The 18502-nt window shown below is 36.4% G+C and overlaps 1 protein-coding gene across 1 annotated transcript; it reads right to left on the bottom strand.

Annotated features, from left to right (window-relative positions):
• Positions 1-2562: 2562 nt before the first annotated feature.
• LOC118840043 (NXPE family member 1-like) lies at positions 2563-12129 on the bottom strand. The gene is made up of 5 exons (XM_036747548.1): positions 11663-12129; positions 9510-10240; positions 8241-8302; positions 4850-5065; positions 2563-4538 (listed from the first exon to the last, which is right to left on the bottom strand). Exons 1-5 carry the CDS (start codon positions 11756-11758, stop codon positions 4003-4005), a joined length of 1641 nt encoding a protein of 546 aa, XP_036603443.1. The 5' UTR covers positions 11759-12129; the 3' UTR covers positions 2563-4002.
• Positions 12130-18502: the final 6373 nt, after the last annotated feature.

Here is an 18502-nt window from a genome sequence, read left to right as displayed (position 1 = left end):
TATCTTGCCCTACAAGAAAGGAAGGAAAAAGGGGATGAGAGGGGAGGGGGATGATAGAGGGGAGGGCTGACTGGGGAACAGGGCAACCAGAATATATGCCTTCTTGGAGTGGGGGGGAGGGTAGAAATGGGGAGAAAATTTGTAATCCAAACTGTTGTGAAAATCAATGTTGAAAACCAAATATGTTAAATAAATAAATTTAAATTAGAAAAAAAAATGAAAAAGGAGAATCCCCAGAAAATGAAGAATAAAGAAGAGATATTTGCCAAATTATATGCTGATAATACCAACAACTTAAATGAAATAAAATTAATATTTATGAAAATATAAAGCTTAAGATTAACAGACTAGGAAAAAAAGATTTAAACAATCCAAATTACAGAGAAATTGAATGACATACCTCAATTCTTAAAATAAAATTAAAAAAAATAAACCAAAAATCAGATTAATTCACAAGTAAATTCTATCAAGAATTTCAAGAATAATTGCAATAGTAAAGTTTGCCAATAATAGTTTTAAAAAGGAATTTCACAAATTTCTTCTATGATACAAATACGGTCTTGATGCCTAAAATAGGGGGAGTCAAAATTGAAAAAGAAAATGATAGAACAAAATATCTAACAAAAATTATGGCAAAATTTTTAAATATAATGTTAACAAGGAAGCTACAACAACCTATCATAAAGATTATGTATTATGACCATATTGATTTTTACTAAGATCCAGTTTCAGAGAAAAAGTATCTTTAAAAAGGTGAATTGACAAGTTCCAGGGAGGGGGGAGAATTGCCTGAACTTTTATTAAAAGTCTATAGTACAGGGTGAAAACTAAAAACTTTTTCTCCCTCTTTACTGTTTCCTCAAGATTGCAGTATTCCGCTTGTTCTTTCCCAAAAAAGTGCTGTACAAAGGAGTATTTTAAAGAGAGTGTAGAGAATGAATCTGTTGCTCTAAACATCATGAAACAGTTTTAGTCAGAAGGCTTCTTCTGCTCTGTATTTTCTATGAAATAAGAAGTAATCAAATTGCAATGAGTGCTTATTTGCAGTTTGCAGTCCTGGAATGATATAGGTGGAATATTTTTGTAGAAAATCTTGAATTTATAGGCACATTTTTTGTAAGAGACAATGGAACTACATGTTTTTGCTTGAGTGCATATGTACAATAAGATTTTTAAAAGATGGTGTTTGCTTTGAAAATGAAGAATAAAAAAAATATTAAAAAAAGAGGAATATAAACACCACTTCCACCTTTTCAAGAGAAGTAAAAAATAAATATTTCATACGTCTGTTTTCCTCCAGTGTCTGCCTGTGAAACTATTTTTGGTGAATCAAGAACCATTACATAGAGTAAAAATGTGTGAATGGGGGGAAAAGATTAGGTGTGACATTTTGTCTGGAACCTGTGTCATATTTTGTTTCTAATAGGATCAACTCACTGTTTATTTAAAATGTGAGTATCTGTATTAAAAGTATAGATTTGTGTCAGTATGTACACATGTATATATTAGTGGACAATCTTATCCCAAAGAACAGATAGAATTACACACTTCCTCTCTCCTATGCAGATGTGGTTCTATATGGGTATGGGACATTGGATGTAATATCAGACTGTTTTTAATATGATTGGCTTTACTGATTTTTTTCTTCTTTTTTTGTTTTCTGTTGTAAGGGAAAAGCTCTCTGAGAGATAAAAGGGACTGGATATAGAAGGAAATGCAGATATATAAAAGTAAAAGATATAAATAAAAACATTTTTAAAAAAAAATGGAATCAACATACAATCCACAATAAATTCAGTTGAGCAAAAATTAATAGAAAACAAAAATAAAATTGAGAAACAAACTCAGAACAAAGTAGAACTAAAAAAAAGCTGATTTTTTTCACATTTGTCCTTACCCTTAGAACCTACCAACCCCACTCAAACCCCTGAGTAGAAGTCACCCTCATAATAAGTATGTATAGTCCAGCAAAATAGATCAAGATATTGTCCATGTCTGAGAATCCATATCTCTAGTCCATTGGACTCATCAGTCTTTTAAAGTCACTATTGTTTTTTGCTTTATTTGTAATTGCAAAAACTAGAAGCAATCTGAATGTCCAATAATAGAAGAGTAGTTAAGTCATTACAAGTTCCCTCAATATAAGGGAGTATTATTATATAGTTAAGATCAAAAAGCAGTATGGTGTAATGAATTGAGTGCTGGACTTGAAGTTACAGGACCCTAGTTTAAACCCGGACCCTGCAACTTACTACCAGTGCAAACTTTGCAAGTCATTTAATGTCTCATTTCCTCATATATCTATGAATTACAATAATATTTAGCATTTCTAAAATGGTTTAAGGTTTGCAAAGTGGTTCATATATGCTCTCTTTTGGTCCTCACAAAACTCTGTAAGATAGGTGTTATTATTCTCCCCATTTTAGAGATGAGGAAGTTGAAGCTGAGTGAGGTCTGCAAAGAAATCTGGAAAGACATTTACGAAATAATCTAAAGTGTGTGTGTGTGTGTGTGTGTGTGTGTGTGTGTGTGTGTGTGTGAGAAGCAAAACCAAAGGAATAGACAACAACCATAAATGAAGGAATGTTGATGAAAACGAAGACAAATAATTCCATTGAAAATTTGGAAAGAGTAACTAAAAAGTTGCTATATTTTATTCATTGAAATTCATTTAAATGTAAATAGTTACAAGGCAGGTTTAGTAGTATTGCTGGTCAATATTAAATTTGTAAGTCATTTGATTAAAAAAAATACTTTTCTCACTGTCACCCTTCTAGAATTTCATTATGATTTTGTCTTGTGGATTTTTTTCTGTTCCCGGAAAGTGCAGCATTTACCTTCTTCTTCTTACAGAGACAGAAAGCATATAATAGTTTTGAATCCCAAAGTATACAACCGCCTTACCAAGTTATTCCCTAATTGAAATTAAGGAAAGTAAAAAAGTAAAGGATGACCCATTATTTTTCCCAAAACAAATTAATCCCTGAATGACCAGTACACACACATTTAAGTAACAGACACCCTCATACATGTATCAGGGGACATGCACATAAGCCCAGATTTAATATTCAACCATAGGAGTTTTCCAAGTAACCTTTTACCTGAGGGACAGTATCAAGTTTTTAGACAAATACAAATCTGGTTGATGTCCTATTGCAAAATATTTGGCCTACTGTTCTCAAGCTCCAAACATTTTCTGGCACTGGTAAATAAAACTCCCATCATTAAGGAGGTCTTCTTCCATTTTCAAGAATGTATTGGTCCCTTAAACCTATAACTTACCATTCAAAATGTTCCTTTGAATCCAAATCGCTACCCCAACTTTGTCTACTAAGCTTAAGTAAAGACCACATATTTATGAGACTTCTCTCATATCTCCCCATTTAACTGATCGCTTCATCCATCCCTGAGCATATGTAAAAGGGCTTCTTTCCTTTTCCCTTAGTAGAATGTAGACAACTTCCCCTTCCCTAAAATCACCTAAATCCTGGATATTTGTAAGGTTCGCTGAGTGACCAACACTGCATTTCAATAAAACTACCCAGATATTGGCTTAATATTGAACACTGCACACAATTACTTTTGTGGTGTGATCAAATCCTTTAGCCTTCAATCCAATCACTTATTCAGGTTAGTCTTGTGTTCTTGCTGGCTGTGCCAAGATGTCATTCCTCAAACCCATGTTCTTGTCATTTCTCCCCATCCTACTGCCAACACATACATCCTGGAGAGCGAGAGTCACTGGACATTACAGAAATCAAGAATATCAGAGAAGACTTGTTTGCCATGTGGCTCTGGCCAGTCATGGAAACAGTAACATGATACGTTCATGACGTATCTCCTTTTCTAAAAGGGCATGTAGGGCCTCATACTTTCCTCTTGTCCTCCCACCATGATACAACATCTTACCAACTTGTTTTCATATTTTCTGCTAGGCACATATCAACTGGAATCCCTTATTAGTATATTAGGTCATTCCATAATACTTAGTCGGTATAGCTATCAGCAGATGTAGTTTAAGAACATATTAATCTGATTTTCAACAACATTATTAGGGGGGTGGAGGAATCTAGAGTCATATGCAATGGTCATGTCCCAGGCATCAATGATACCCACATTGAGATCCCGGAAAATGTCCCTCATAATAAGATACTGAATATAGCCATGAAAGTCACCAACGTTCTCAGCATCAATGTGCATCTCTCTAATGTTTTCTGCCTTCAGGATAACTCTGGTATCTGGACTTCTTAGCAATAACCGTCTAATTGCCTTTTGGATATTGATAACTCTTCGGATGAAGATGTCAACTGGGAATGCTCTGAAATGTTGTCCAAGGGTGATAACTATGGCTGTGTTTCTGTCTCCTGCTACTCTGTCAATTTCATGGGCAATATATTCATGATTTTTTAATGAGTACAGTTTGCTAGTGACAAATGGATGCCCATGTTTTTTCCATTGGATATAAATGTTTCTTTCTGAATCCAGAAGTATGTAGTTCTTAAAAGGTCCACTTCCATGATGATCAAAATACTTCAGTGCTGGTAGGGGGAAAAATCATTACATCCTGTAAGCAAAGAAAAGAATCTTACCACTTTTCAGTGCAGCCCAAACTAATTACTTCACTCTTAAGGTAATTAATAATTAGAGAATAATTGCATTATATGTTGTCACCCTATCCCCAACTAAATTTTCCATAGCTGCACATGAAAGGGAAGAAAATTAACATTTTCTCATGAAAAGTATAAGAATCACTTTTAAGAATTCCCCCCATCCCTGCAAAGGTCAAGAAAATCAAAAAATAATCCCCATAGAAATCCTATTATTAAAAAAACAAATTCAGAAAACTTACTTTCCACAGTTTTGGAGAAGCAGTCCATCCACTGGCGTAGAGTAGAATCTCCCATGAAGTAAATGAGTTTTCCTTTCAAACAGTCATTGATTACAGTCACATTACTTAGCTGAGTTAGTTTACAAAATGCTGGATTCCACTTGCCTTGCAAAGAATAACCACTGGGAATAGGAGACTTCATCCCGATCTGGCATTTCTCTCTCACTGTTTCAACATCTGATAAATTCAATGCATTCAGAATTAGTCTATCAGAGGAATCTTCTTCTCTATCACAATTACCAAAATATTCAACCAGACTGATGTCATCTCTCACTAATCTGAATAATAAGGGTTCAAGCAATGCCTCATATGCAGGCGCCACCCAAGGGATGGCCTTAACAGCCTCTCCAAGACTCTTTTCAGGAATCTTAAGACTTCTATAAACGTCCTTTTAAAAAGAAGATGATGACACTAATGCTATTTCAAAATATTCATTTTGAATTGGTTTTCTACTAGTAAATAGTGGTTTACTCTACTCATCTGTACTCCTTCACCTAATCTCTATTGTGACCCAAGCCATTCACATATCTGATAGCTTTCATGTTAGAAGAATAATCTGACTATGAAACAGTGCAAAGCTACTTGGGTTTCTGAGGATGGAATTGCTGATACTGGCATCATTAAAAGGGTGTTCCAATGAAGAAAGCTAACCTCATAAAAAAATGGAATAAAATCCAATCCATTGTTGCACTGTGATTTAAGGAACCACCAGCAGGCTCAGTCTTCACCCTTGCCTTCCTTTTCCCTGTCCTAGGACCACCAGGCACCAAGACCCCTTCAGAGGCAGTAAGATAGAAGAGTAAAATGGCTGCTCACATTGCTTGGAGGGACTGAGAGTCACCAACTACAATTCTCCAGTGAGGTGGAAGGTCACTTAGACTTACCATCTGTCTTTCCACTGCATCCTAAAGTATTATAGACATTACAATTCACCCTGCCGCTCCAGACCTCCAGGCCTCTAGGGCACTGCTGTCTGATCTGCCCACACACTCAATGTGCTCCTGGGTCTGACCATCTACCCAATCTTTGGCCACCTAGGGATTCCAGGATTTTCCTTACACTCTACAGCTGAACTCTCTTGGACATATTGTTTCTCCCAGCTAAAGTGCGAGCTTCTTGAGAGCTAGGACTATCTTATCTTTTCCATCTGTATCTTTAGCATTTCGCAAAGGACTTGGCATATTTGGAAATTTTTCTATTCATTCAGAACATGGGTTAGTTCCCACTGTGGAAAGAAAAAAGACTTGCTTTTCATGATATTTGATTAGAAGTACATATCAGAAAGCCAAATACCATAGGAAACAAAAAGGAAATAAACAAAAAGAAAAAAAATGAAATCAACTCTCCCTCAGTTTTTCAATTCAGATGAGTGCCAGGTAACTGGTATTGATGAGGAAAAGATGCCACCAGATGCACCTTATGATGACTCTTAATGCTTTCTTCATCTAAAGAGAGTCAAGAAACATCAGAAATAGCAGAGAAAGTCATTTAGAGAGAAGAGGGAGGAAAAGCATGGACAAAAACCAAGCCTTACAGTCTAGGGAGAGAATCTAGAATAGTTCTAGTACCGGGCTCCCTGAGTCATGCTTTTTCAAAGACTCAGGACTGCACCCTAATTTGGCAATGGATCTTACCTATAAAAAGTTAATCTGCCTGGTATCCTGGCCTGGGAAGAAATGAATAAGTAAAGTGATTTGTTTTATTTATAAAAGGTCAATTACATTAAAAAATAAAATGGATTGGGAGATCTTATTATTAGCACCAAAAACCAGGCGATTCCAAATATTCAGTAATTAAGAATATAATTTTATAATTTTTTAGGAATCTTTATTTCAGTATTTGTATTATATACTGCAAATAAGAGAGTATGGAAGGGGAGAACAGGAGAAGAGGGCTCATAAATTTCTAATTCAAAGAAATAGCTCATGTTTATGTAATGTTTTGCAATTTGCCAATTGATACTTAGACACTGGCTAGGGCCTAAATTAAAAAAAGAATAAAATGATGGTTGGGATCTGAATGGTGAACTGGGACACAACCACACAACTTTCTTAGAGATTTTAAATATATAGGCAGAAGGAAAATTAGGAAGCTAAAGAAAGAGTCCTCAAACGTGGAAGAAATCTCTGTGGTCTGAGTCAGGTACTGGCTCTGATTTCTTCAAAGTAAGAATCATTGGATCATAGATTTGAAACTAGAAGGATCTTCAGAGGTCATTTATTCCAACCTTCTCCTTTCACAGATAAGGAAGCTATTGCTTATCGAGATTTACTGACTTTCGTGGTCTAAGACATGAGATTTGAGGTTAAGAAGCCTGAGTTCAAAACCCGCTTTGAGTGTTTACTAGCTATATGACCCTGGACAACTCATGGAACTTCTCTGTTCTTCAGTTTCCCCATATTTCAAATTGGATGGATGGAGTCAATGGTCTCCTAAGGTCGTCTCCAGCTCTAAGGCTATGATTCTATGAGCCTACAGGTGGCTGAGTAGGGATGTGAACCTATATTCTCTGATGTCAAATCCAACATTCCTTCTACTGTGTCAAGTTGAAAAAGGATGCAAAATTTGTTAAAAAAAAAAAAGAAGAAAAAAGAAAGAAATGAAACATATTGCAGATCAGAATCCACATACCCAGAAGCATCAGGTATACATAGGTATACACAGGACTCCTTTAGGATTGGGCACCATTTTAACTACTTCTCTACCCAAAAATTTCAATCCAGTTTCATGAATCTTTTGTTCATGAAAAAGTAGTTGGTTTTTTTGTACTATGTATCACTTTTTAAATAGGATTTGCTTTATGAGGTGTTTCCATATTAGTCAATTGGTTGATCCAACAACAAAAATGCATTTCTGTTATATAATGTGAGTGAGATTTCTACTTGTCATTGAAGCCCATGGGGTAAGAGTGTATTTCCAGAAAATATGAAGTTCATCAACTCACAACTTGAGATGGCTCTGCTAGAAATCGAAAAGGAAATCTACTTGTCCCTCTCACTCCATCATAGATGCCTTCAACTGGTACCAGAGCAGGGTGACTGGCCAGATGGGAATAACTCCTGTACAGATTGAAAGGGGTCAAATGAAAATGTACACACCCATGCTTTGATGACAAATGCAGCTAATTAAGAAGAAAACGAGTTTAAATTGAATTTGAAAACATTTCTTAGCATAGGATTTCTTGGTTTTTTTTCGTGCCCAAGCAATCTGATACTCATCACACTTCCTCTGATATGCTTTGGGGAGAGTTACCTGGTCATAACACAGGCAGAGTTACAGTTGAATGAGGACGAGGGACTTTTATAGAGTTTTTGAGCATGACACACAACAGAGCAGAGAAGAGCGGACTTACTGTTACACTCGGAGACTGTGATGGGTTTGAAGCCTCTCATAATTTCAATCCCTATTCTGGACCTTGAAGAAACAACAACACAAGTTAACCTACTTTCAGCCTGGATACAACATGTAGAGCTACAAAAATAAAAATGAAACGCTATTAGTTTGTCCCTAAATTTCTGCAGTTTGGTTCTTTTCTCAACAGCTAGGTGATGCAGCAGATGGAGCGTTAAACCTGGAATCAAGAAGACCTGAATTAAAATCTACCTGCAGTCACTTTCTAGCTGTGTGACCCTGTGCTTCCCCTCTCTCTGCCTCAGTTTCCTCATCTGTAAAATGGGGATAATAATAACACCTGACTCCCAGGTGGGTGTGAGCCTCAAGTGAGATCATATTTGTAAAAAATACTCAGCCCAGTGCCTACAACATATCAGAAGCTTAACAGCTACTTCATATTCTTGCTTTCATCCTTTGACTACTTTTAGACTAGACAGGCAATGTGGTACAGAGGAAAAAGGAATTCAGTTTCTCCCTCTGACATATACCAGCTAAATGACCATGGAAAAGTCACAGCCTCTCAGTGCCACAAGAAAATCTCTAAGATTATAAAGGCGTTGCTGATTTACAGATATGCATCAGTAGAAAGTGAAATCACAGGACTGGACAGGAAAACATTTTAATAAACCAGAGAGAATGTTAAGATTAACCAAAGGACATTTTCAATCAACTCTTTTTGGTTGGCATTCACATTTTCTTGTTTGAATCAGCTTTTAACTGGCAGTTCAATCTGCAGATTACTATGGGCAAAAGTGGGGGAAAAAGATTTTCATAGGAATGAAGACCATTAAAACTAGTCCTACAAGTCACTATTAATGACATCTAGGTGATACAGGGAATAAAGTGCCAATTATAGAGTAAGAAAGTCATGAGTTCAAATCTAGTCTCAGATTCTTACATTCTGTGTTGGTAAGTCATTTAAGCTCTGTCTACCTGTTTTTCATGTGTAAGATGGGAATTAAAATAGCACTTACTATCTAGATTTGTGGTTAGGATACAATGAAATATTTGTAACACACTATGTAAATGTTAGATATTATTGCTGCATCCATCAGCCTATGTGATACAGGTTGCTTTACCTTGGGCTTCCCCTTTCACGGATTGAATTCAAACAAATGTAATATGAGTAATATGGCTAATCTAGGTAAACGAATCTGACATGTGTGAGTCTGGTTTGATCCCAAAGTCTTCTCACTAAACACCACTCTATATTTGAAAGTCTACTTACTTATGGAAAAGATTTTTGTCCTTTACACTAAGATAAGAAACTCCACTATTCCTGGTCCTCATATGGGTCAGTGCATCACAGGATACTCGTGGAGGTTTCACACAGTAGAAGGCTTCTTGGTCTCGGTGGTCCAGGTACTGGCACAGTTCAGCACTTGTGTTTAGAACCAGGCCACATTCACTGAAGACCTGCGATGTGCCATTGGCAAATAGGCCTGTGAAAATCACCTTGTCATAACCCTTATTCCTTGCTCTCCAGAGCGCAGATACTCCTTCGCTGGGGTGGATGAGCAGAAGAGACACAGAGACTTTACCTTCCCAGAATAAAGTGAAACTGACAAGGTAGGTGCCATTGTTGAAATCTGTTACCTGTCCTGAAGCTCCTGCCATCAGATCTGGTGAAGAAATCCTGGCTCTTAAGAAATCTCCTCCATATTGCTTTCTGTGCCCCAAATAGTCTCTCACCTCCAGGAGAATATCTAGCTGATCCCCTCTGCAGTAGGTGGTCTTAGGATCAATGATTTTGGCCACACTGAGGGCTGCGCTTGTCGTGTTGATGTAAGAGAATGGTCTATGTGGGATCTGGTGATCCAGCTGCTCTATGATTTTTTTAATTCTCAAATCAGTCTCTGTGGGTTCTGTGGCAGTGCTGAGTGGTGCTTCAGGACATGAAGATTTCTTGCAAGTGTCCAAGCAATGAGTAGTGTTCGAAACAATGAACACAGAAGGAAACTGAAGAAATGAGAAAATGACACATTCTGTGGATGTTGCACAAAACACATTCCTAGCTTGTAACCACTATTTCTTTTCAGTTTATGTAAAATACATGAGATTAGAATTTCAGAGTTATAAGAAACTCATGTTGTTTAACACCCAAAGTGTGTCCGATATATGCTAGTGACTTAGAAATCCCCAAGAAACAAATAGTAATTATATGTGAGAAATAAGGATTGGATTTGTGAGCTCATTTATGTGGAGTAGTCTTAGGTGAGGAAACTCCTTTTTTTAATGCAGATTGAGACATTCTCTGCAACTTATATTAGAATCACCTAAAACACTGAGGGATTAAAGTGACTAGCTCAGGGCAACACAGCTAATATATGTCAGATATGGGACTTGAACCCAGGTCTTCTTGACTTTGAGGATGGTTCTTTATTCACTAAACCACTTTGCCTCTAATACATATATATATGTATATATATAATATATATACATATATATATAAAATATATATACATATATATAAAATATATATATACATATATACACACAAACACATATAAATATATGTGTGCATGTATATATATAGACAAATGTTTATATATATGTATACTCATGTATAGATATTTCTTTTAAAGACTGCATTTAATAGAAGGTCACATTTTTTTCACATATTCCTCTTTCTTTGTATATTGAAATATTGGTGTTTGTTTATAGTTATTCTGTTCATGTAGATTTTTAAGAGAGAAGAGCAAATGCTGCTTGAAAAATGCAGATAAAATCAATAATAAATAGCGATCAGACATAAGGACAGAGAGTCACAGTCCTGGGGTACATTGTTTACCCAAGCAATAACCTGTGCTTACCCACGGAACTAGAATAATAAACTGCCTGACGTGAAAAAAATCAGTAGTCCATCAATAAATTAAATAATAAACAAAATCAATAATTTTGACTTGGGCAGAGAAAAGGCATATTCCAAAGGTCAGGATAGGTCATTTCAGGGATGGCCTGAAGCTAATTCAAACTGGCTCTGGAGTAGTCATGCCAAGAATCTATATATTTGTGCCTATGGACAATCCCAGGCCTCCCCATGGTCAGAAATAAGTCAGTCAAATGTGCTACTTTTTCCTATCCAGAAATCAATTTAGAATTTTGTCTATCCTGGACTCTCAAACAGTATTAAGTTCTCCTACAACTGTCTTAGAAGTTTGGGTTGGTCCTGAGGCAAATCAAAAAACTGCTCAAATCCCCAGGTTACTTATAGAGCTGTGGACAAACTTCAAGGACAGCATCCCTGGCCAGAACTGGGGGCTGGGGTGGGGAGGTTGAGGTATTTGTTTAGTTAACCGGCATTCCTCTGTGCAAGCTATGGCAGTTATTTTGATTTATCTTGGGGTAATAGTCAACACTAAAAGAGAAAACAATTCCTACCTTGGAGAAGTTTTCTGAAGCCATCAAAATGATATAGGCAGCTAACACCAACATCAGAAACAGCAGTATTTTACAAGCAGTCACAGAAAAAGCCATGGTATATCCTATGAGAGACGATCAGAAGAGAAGGAAGAACACAAACGTGGAAGAACATCCTTTCATACTTATTTTCAGATGTCCTGCTACGTACTGGGCTCCCTTTCTTCACAGCTGTCTAGAGTCCTTCTCGGCTGCTGGCTCTTTGGCCCTAGTTTCACTTCATTTGTCTGTTTCATAGAGGAAGGAAACAGGAAAATAAAAAAAGTTCCAGATGCTGAAAGAACCAGGCTAAACTGCTCAAAGAATCTGCTTTTTTGTTTTCTCTTCCACTTCCCCAGTTATAAATTATTGTCCTTCAACTCCAAAATACTCATGATGGAAAATGCTATCCATAGCCAGAAAAAGAACTATGGAGTCTGAATGCAGATTGAGATCTATCTGCTCTCTCTCTCTCTCTCTCTCTCTCTCTCTCTCTCTCTCTGTCTCTCTCTCTGCTCTCTACTGCCTCTCGCGTCATCTCTCTCTCGGGGTTGCGTGCTTGTGCTTGGTGTGGTCCTCCCCTTGGTTCTAATTCTTCTTTACAATATGACTAATATGAACATAAAAATAGATTGTCCTTTTGATTCAATTCTCCTGGCAGAAAGCAAAAGTAGGGGACACAGTGAGCAAATGGGTACAGAAGGTCAAGCCTGAGCTTTGATTTATATCTACATGAATAGCACTGGAACTGTTTATATGTTCTTTGCTCTTCCTAGTAGCTAGTCCTGCTTTCTCAGAAGTTTGCTAAATGATAGGCTTTAGGTATGCCTTCACACGTAAGTCTTCAGTGATAATATTTCATGTGCAATTAACACCTGCAAACTGGAAATAGGTTCTCCTCTGAGGATTTAAACAATACATGTGATATTCCGAGACAACCAGTCCTAGCCAGAAATTGTAGGTTACTTTTGATAGTCCCATCAATAAAATTATGTTGGGCTTTCTACCTTTGTGTCCAAAAGAAAGTGCACACATTTAGGATAGGTTAAGCAAATGCTAGTTATTTCACAATTTGGGTAGATCGAGACAAAGCACATGGGTTAGGAGAATTCTGTTTGAGTCAGATGCTGCACCTGACAGAAGGTTTACCAATTCTGTCTCTAACCACATGTGACACTTCCTTCTTGTAAGAAAAGGGGCCAAATCTAACCAGTTTGCAACAGAATTTTGTTTGGTTTGAGTCTTTAAACCTAACAGGATTTTACTCTACTGGGTCTAATTCATTTTGTAATTAATGAGCAGAAAACACAGTAAGATCTACAACACTCCAACAATTGTTGGGCTGTGAACATGGAGTCAACTGTAAAAAATGATCTACTAATCTTTGCCTTCTCCCTTCTCATGTTTTCACAACTCTTTCCCTCTATAAGTGTATAGATCAGTATCATAAAGAGTTTATACGAAAATGATAAGTTTGGAAACTGACCCACAATGAAGTAAATCCATTATAGACTATGCAGTGCCAATAGAAAATTGAGTCTAGATTTTTAAAGGGGAAGGACGATGATAAATTACTTTTCCATAATGTTTCAACATTTGCAAAGTGGTTTCCTCATAATTATCCTATGAAGTGAATAGAACAGATACTACTAGCTTTCTTTTAAGGCTGATGAAATTGAAGCCAAAATTGATTAAATAGCTTGCCTGTCATCACACAACTAGAAGGTGGCAGAGAGAGGGAATGAATACAGGTTTTTTATTCCAAATCCTTGTTCTTTCTGCTGCCTTTCTCAATAACTTCATTTTAACTAAGGAGCAGAAGCCACAAAATTCTATTAGGAAGTCAGTCTGAAAGCACTGGAAATGTGAGTGTCTGTTCTTCAAACAAACATAGCCATTTGGTGGAAATGGCTACTTTCATAGTTAATGAGTTCCTCATCAGTGGATAACTACCTCTCAACAATATTGTACAGCGGAAAAGTGGATTCATATTCAGATATCAACTGATCTAGACAGTCACATGCACCTGTGTAATTTTATGATTTTAAGAGCAACAATAATTGTATAATTATTGTGCAGCTTCATACTCTGGCCCTCAAAGGAAGAGATGTATGATGGAAGGAAGTACTCTGAAGCCCATTAGCAGTAAGGGCACAAACAAGATAATCTAGGTTACTTGTAACTCTTGAGAACCATATTGTTATTATAATATTTAGAAGGCGTATACATAGACAGAGGGCATGGGTACAAGTTGACTTTGATGTGATGGTAAAAAAATCTAATTAAGTGGTAAAAAGGGATTGTACTGGGAGAAGAGGAAAGGAGGAGGCAGAAAAGGGTAAATTTCATTACATGAAGAGGCACAAAAGACCTACTGCAGTAGAAGGAAAGAAGGGAGGGAGATGAGCAATATTTGAACCTTACTCTCATCAGATTTGGTTTAAAGAGGGAATAACATTCAGTTAGATATGGAAATCTAACTTATCATATAGGAAGTAGGAGGGGAAAGGTGAAAGAAAAGGGAGGGGGTACATAGAAGGGAGGGATGAAGTAGTAAGAGAAAAGGGGAAGAAAAGAAAGAGAGTGATAGAAGGGAGGACAGAATGAGGGAGGCAGTGGCCAAAAGTAAAACTCTAGTGAGAAGGGAAAGGGGGAAAGGAGAGAGAAAAGCATTAATGGGGTGGGTACTGTGGTGGGGGGGAGAGCAGAATAGAATGGAGAGAAAGACAAAGATAGTAATTATAACTGTGAATGTGAATGAGATGAACTCTCCCATAAAACAGGAGCAGATAGGAGAGTGAATTATAAACAATAATCCTACAATATGTTGTTTACAAGAAATTCATCTGAAGTTGAGGGAGACATACAGAGTAAAGGTAAAAGGCTGGAGTAAAATATATGATGCTTAACTGAAGTAAAAAAAAATCAGGGGGAGCAATCCTGATCTCAGAAAAAGCAAAAGCAAAAATAGATCTAAGTAAAAGAGATAAGGAAGGAACTTCATCCTGCCAAAAGGTACCATAGACACTGAAGTAATATTATTACTAAAGATATGTCCACCAAGTGATAGAGCATCCAAATTCTTAGAGGAGAAGTTAATGGAGTGTTCCAACAATCTGGCTAGCAGCTTCTGTAGGGGTGTAAGATCCACCCACAGCCAGCACCCAGAAATTTGCCAACAGCACAGGTTCTTTTGGTCTACTTAACTAAGGAAAGCAAGGTGAAGTGGTTGACAAGCTTATTTTAATTCAGTATACAAATATCTTTCACTTAGTTCAGAGGAAAAAGCCAGCACCCTGAACTTTAGAACAAAATACAAACAAATTACAAACATGAACAGACAGACCCAATACAGATTCACAGTTACCAACATCTAGGTTCAGCCCGGGAGCTCAGAACAAAGGCTGGCCCAGAGTCACATGCACCACCACTGCTGTGCCAAAGAGCTTCAAGGAAGAGGAGGCCAACTGCTTTTTTTTATATCTTTTTCAGCATCAGGGGTGAGTCACACATGTGACTTACCCACGTGACCTAGAATCCTCACAAAGAGGTGACTTAAACCCACATGGTCTAAGAGCCTCTGCTCTCCCAGACATATAAATTAGGGCCTCCCTGGAGTTAGCCCGACCTTGGGCCCCACCTTAGTTGCCAATCCACACCCACTAACGTTTTACACCTAATAGGGGTTTGGGCCTGGGGCTTAGCACCTAGTAAGGCTCAATGAATTACTCAAAGGAAACAAAAGCCAAACTATTCAAGGGCACTGGTTGAACTAAGTGCTAAGGAGCCCATTTTGCTTACAAACACAGGGAGTTTCAGGAAGAAAGAGATAACAAAACTATACTAGTGGAGGACTTCAACCTCTCCCTCTCAGAACTAGATAAATCTAACCACAAAATGACCAAGAAAGAAGTTAAGGAGGTAAATAGAAATTTAGAGAAGTTAGATATGGTTGACCTCTGGAGAAAATTGAATGGGGATAGAAAGGAATATAGACTTTTCTCAGCAGTACATGGCACCTACACAAAAATTGACCATGTATTGGGTCATAAAAACCTCACAATCAAATGTAGAAAGGCAGAAATATTAAATGCATCCTTTTCAGATCATGATGCAATAAAAATTACATGTACCAAGAACCGTGGAAAGATAGACTAAAAATTAATTGTAAGCTGAATAATCTAATACAAAAGAATGAGTGGATGAAACAACAAGTCATAGAAACAATCAATAATTTAATCAAAGAGAATGACATTAATGAGACAACATACCAAAACTTATGGGAGGCAGCCAAAGTGGATCTTAGGAGAAATTTTATATTTCTGAATTCTTACATGAATAAAATAGAGAAAGAGGAGATCAATGAAAAGAGGAGATGCAACTAAAAATCTAGAAAAGGAACAAATTAAAAGTGCCTAATTAGGGGCAGGTAGATGGTGTGGTGAGTAGAGCACTGGCCCTGGAGTCAGGAGGACCTGAGTTCAAATCCAGCATCAGACACTTGACACACTTACTAGTTGTGTGACATTGGGCAAGTCACTTAACCCCAATAACCCTGCCTTCCCTCCTCCTAAAAAATCCCCAATTGAATACCAAATTAGAAATTATGAAAATCAAAGTTGATTAATAGAAACGAAAGTAAGAAAACTATTGAGCTAATAAGCAAAATTAGGAGCTAGTTTTATGAAATAACCAATAAAATACATAATCTTTTTCATTAATTTGATTTAAAAAAAGAAAGAAGAAAATCAAATTACCAGCATCAAAAATGAAAAGGGTGAATTCACTAACAATGAAGAGGAAATTAAAACAATAATTAGGAGCTGTTTTGCCCACCATATGCCAATAAATTTGACAATCTAAGTGAAATGGATGAATATTTACAAAAATATACATTGCCTAGGTTAACAGAAGATGAAATAAAATACTTAACACCATTTCAGAAAAAGAATTTGAACAAGTCATCAATGAACTCCCTAAGAAAAAATCTTCAGGGTAAGATGAATTTACAAGTCAATTCTACCAAACATTTAAAGAACAATTAATTCCAATACTATATAAACTATTTGGGAAAATAGGCAAAGAAGGAGTCTTACCAAATTCTTTTTATGATACAAATATGGTGCTGGTACCTAAACTGGGAAGAGCCAAAATAGAGAAAGAAAATTATAGACCAATTTCCATAATGAATATGGTTGCAAAAATTTTAAATAAAATATTAGCAAAGAGATTACAACTTATCTCAAGGATAACACACTATCATCAAGTGGATTTTCTACCGATAATGCAGGGCTGGTTCAATATTAGGAAAACTGTCAGCATAATTGACCATATCAATCATAAAACTATCAGAAATCATATGATTATCTCAATAGATGTAGAAAAAACTTCTGACAAAATACAACACCCATTCCTATTAAAAACTATAGAGGGCATAGGAATAAATGTAGTCTTCCTTAAAATTATAAATAGCATCTACCTAAAACCGTCAGGAAGCATTGTATGTAATGAGGATAAACTAGAAGCATTTCCAGTAAGATCAGGGGTGAGACAAGGATGTCCATTATCACCACTAAAAATGTTAGCTTTAGCAATAAGAGAAGGAAAAACATCGAAAGAATTAGGATAAGCAAAGAAGAAACAAAGCTATCATTCTTTGCAGATGATATGATGATGTACTTAGAGAATCCTAGAGAATCAAGTAAAAAACTACTCGAAATAATAAGCAAATTTAGCAAAGTTGCAGGATCTAAAATAAACCCACATAAATCATTCATTGGTGTTTCTACATATTTCTCAAAAGCCCAGCAGCAAGAGATAGAAAGAGAAATTCCATTTAAAGTTACTGTTTACATTATAAAATATTTGAGAGTCTACTTGCCAAAACAAACTGAGGAACTATATGAACACAATTATAAAACACTTTTCACACAAATAAAGTCAGATCTAAATATTTGGAAAAATATCAGTCGTTCATGGGTAGGCTGAGCTAATAGAACAAAAATGATAATTCTACCTAAATTAATTTACTTATTCAGTGCCATACCTATCAAACTACCAAACATTATTTTCTAAAGCTAGAAAAAATAATAAAATCTGTCTGGAAGAACAAAAGGTCCAGAATATGAAGGGAATTAATGAAAAGAAATGCAAGGGAAGGTATCCTAGCCATATTAGATCTTAAATTGTATTATAAATCAGCAATCAACAAAACTACTTGGTACTGGCTAAGAAATAAAGTGGTAGACCAGTGGAATAGATTAGATATATGAGACACAATAGTCAATGACTATAGTAATCTACTGTTTGATAAACCCAAAAACTCCAGCATCTGTGATAAGAACTTACTATTTAACAAAACCTCTTGGGAAAACTGGAAAATAGTATGGCAGAAACTAGGCATAGACCAACATCTTACAGCCTATACCAAGATAAGGTCAAAATGGGTACATGATTTAGATATAAAGGCTGACACTATAAGCAAAGTAGGAGAGCAAGTAGTAGTTTTCTTGTCAAATTTAGGGAGAAGGGAAGAATTTATGACCAAACAAGAGATAGAGAACATTATGAAATGCAAAATGGACGATTTTGATTACATTAAATTGAGAAGTTTTTTTCAAAAACATAGCCAGTGCAACCAAGATAGAAGGGATGCAGAAAGCTGGGAAACAATTTTTGAAGTCAGTGTCTCTGATAAAGGCCCCATTTCTAAAATGTACAGAGAACTGAGTCAAACTTATAAGAATACAAGTCATTCCTCAGTTGATAAATGATCAAAGGATATGAGCAGGTAGTTTTCAGATGAAGAAATTAAAGCTATCT

The sequence above is a fragment of the Trichosurus vulpecula genome, chromosome 2, assembly GCF_011100635.1.
Source record: "Trichosurus vulpecula isolate mTriVul1 chromosome 2, mTriVul1.pri, whole genome shotgun sequence".
NCBI lineage: Eukaryota > Metazoa > Chordata > Mammalia > Diprotodontia > Phalangeridae > Trichosurus > Trichosurus vulpecula.
The sequence above is the reverse complement of the archived record's forward strand: the minus strand, read 5'-3'. Positions and strand labels throughout refer to the sequence as shown.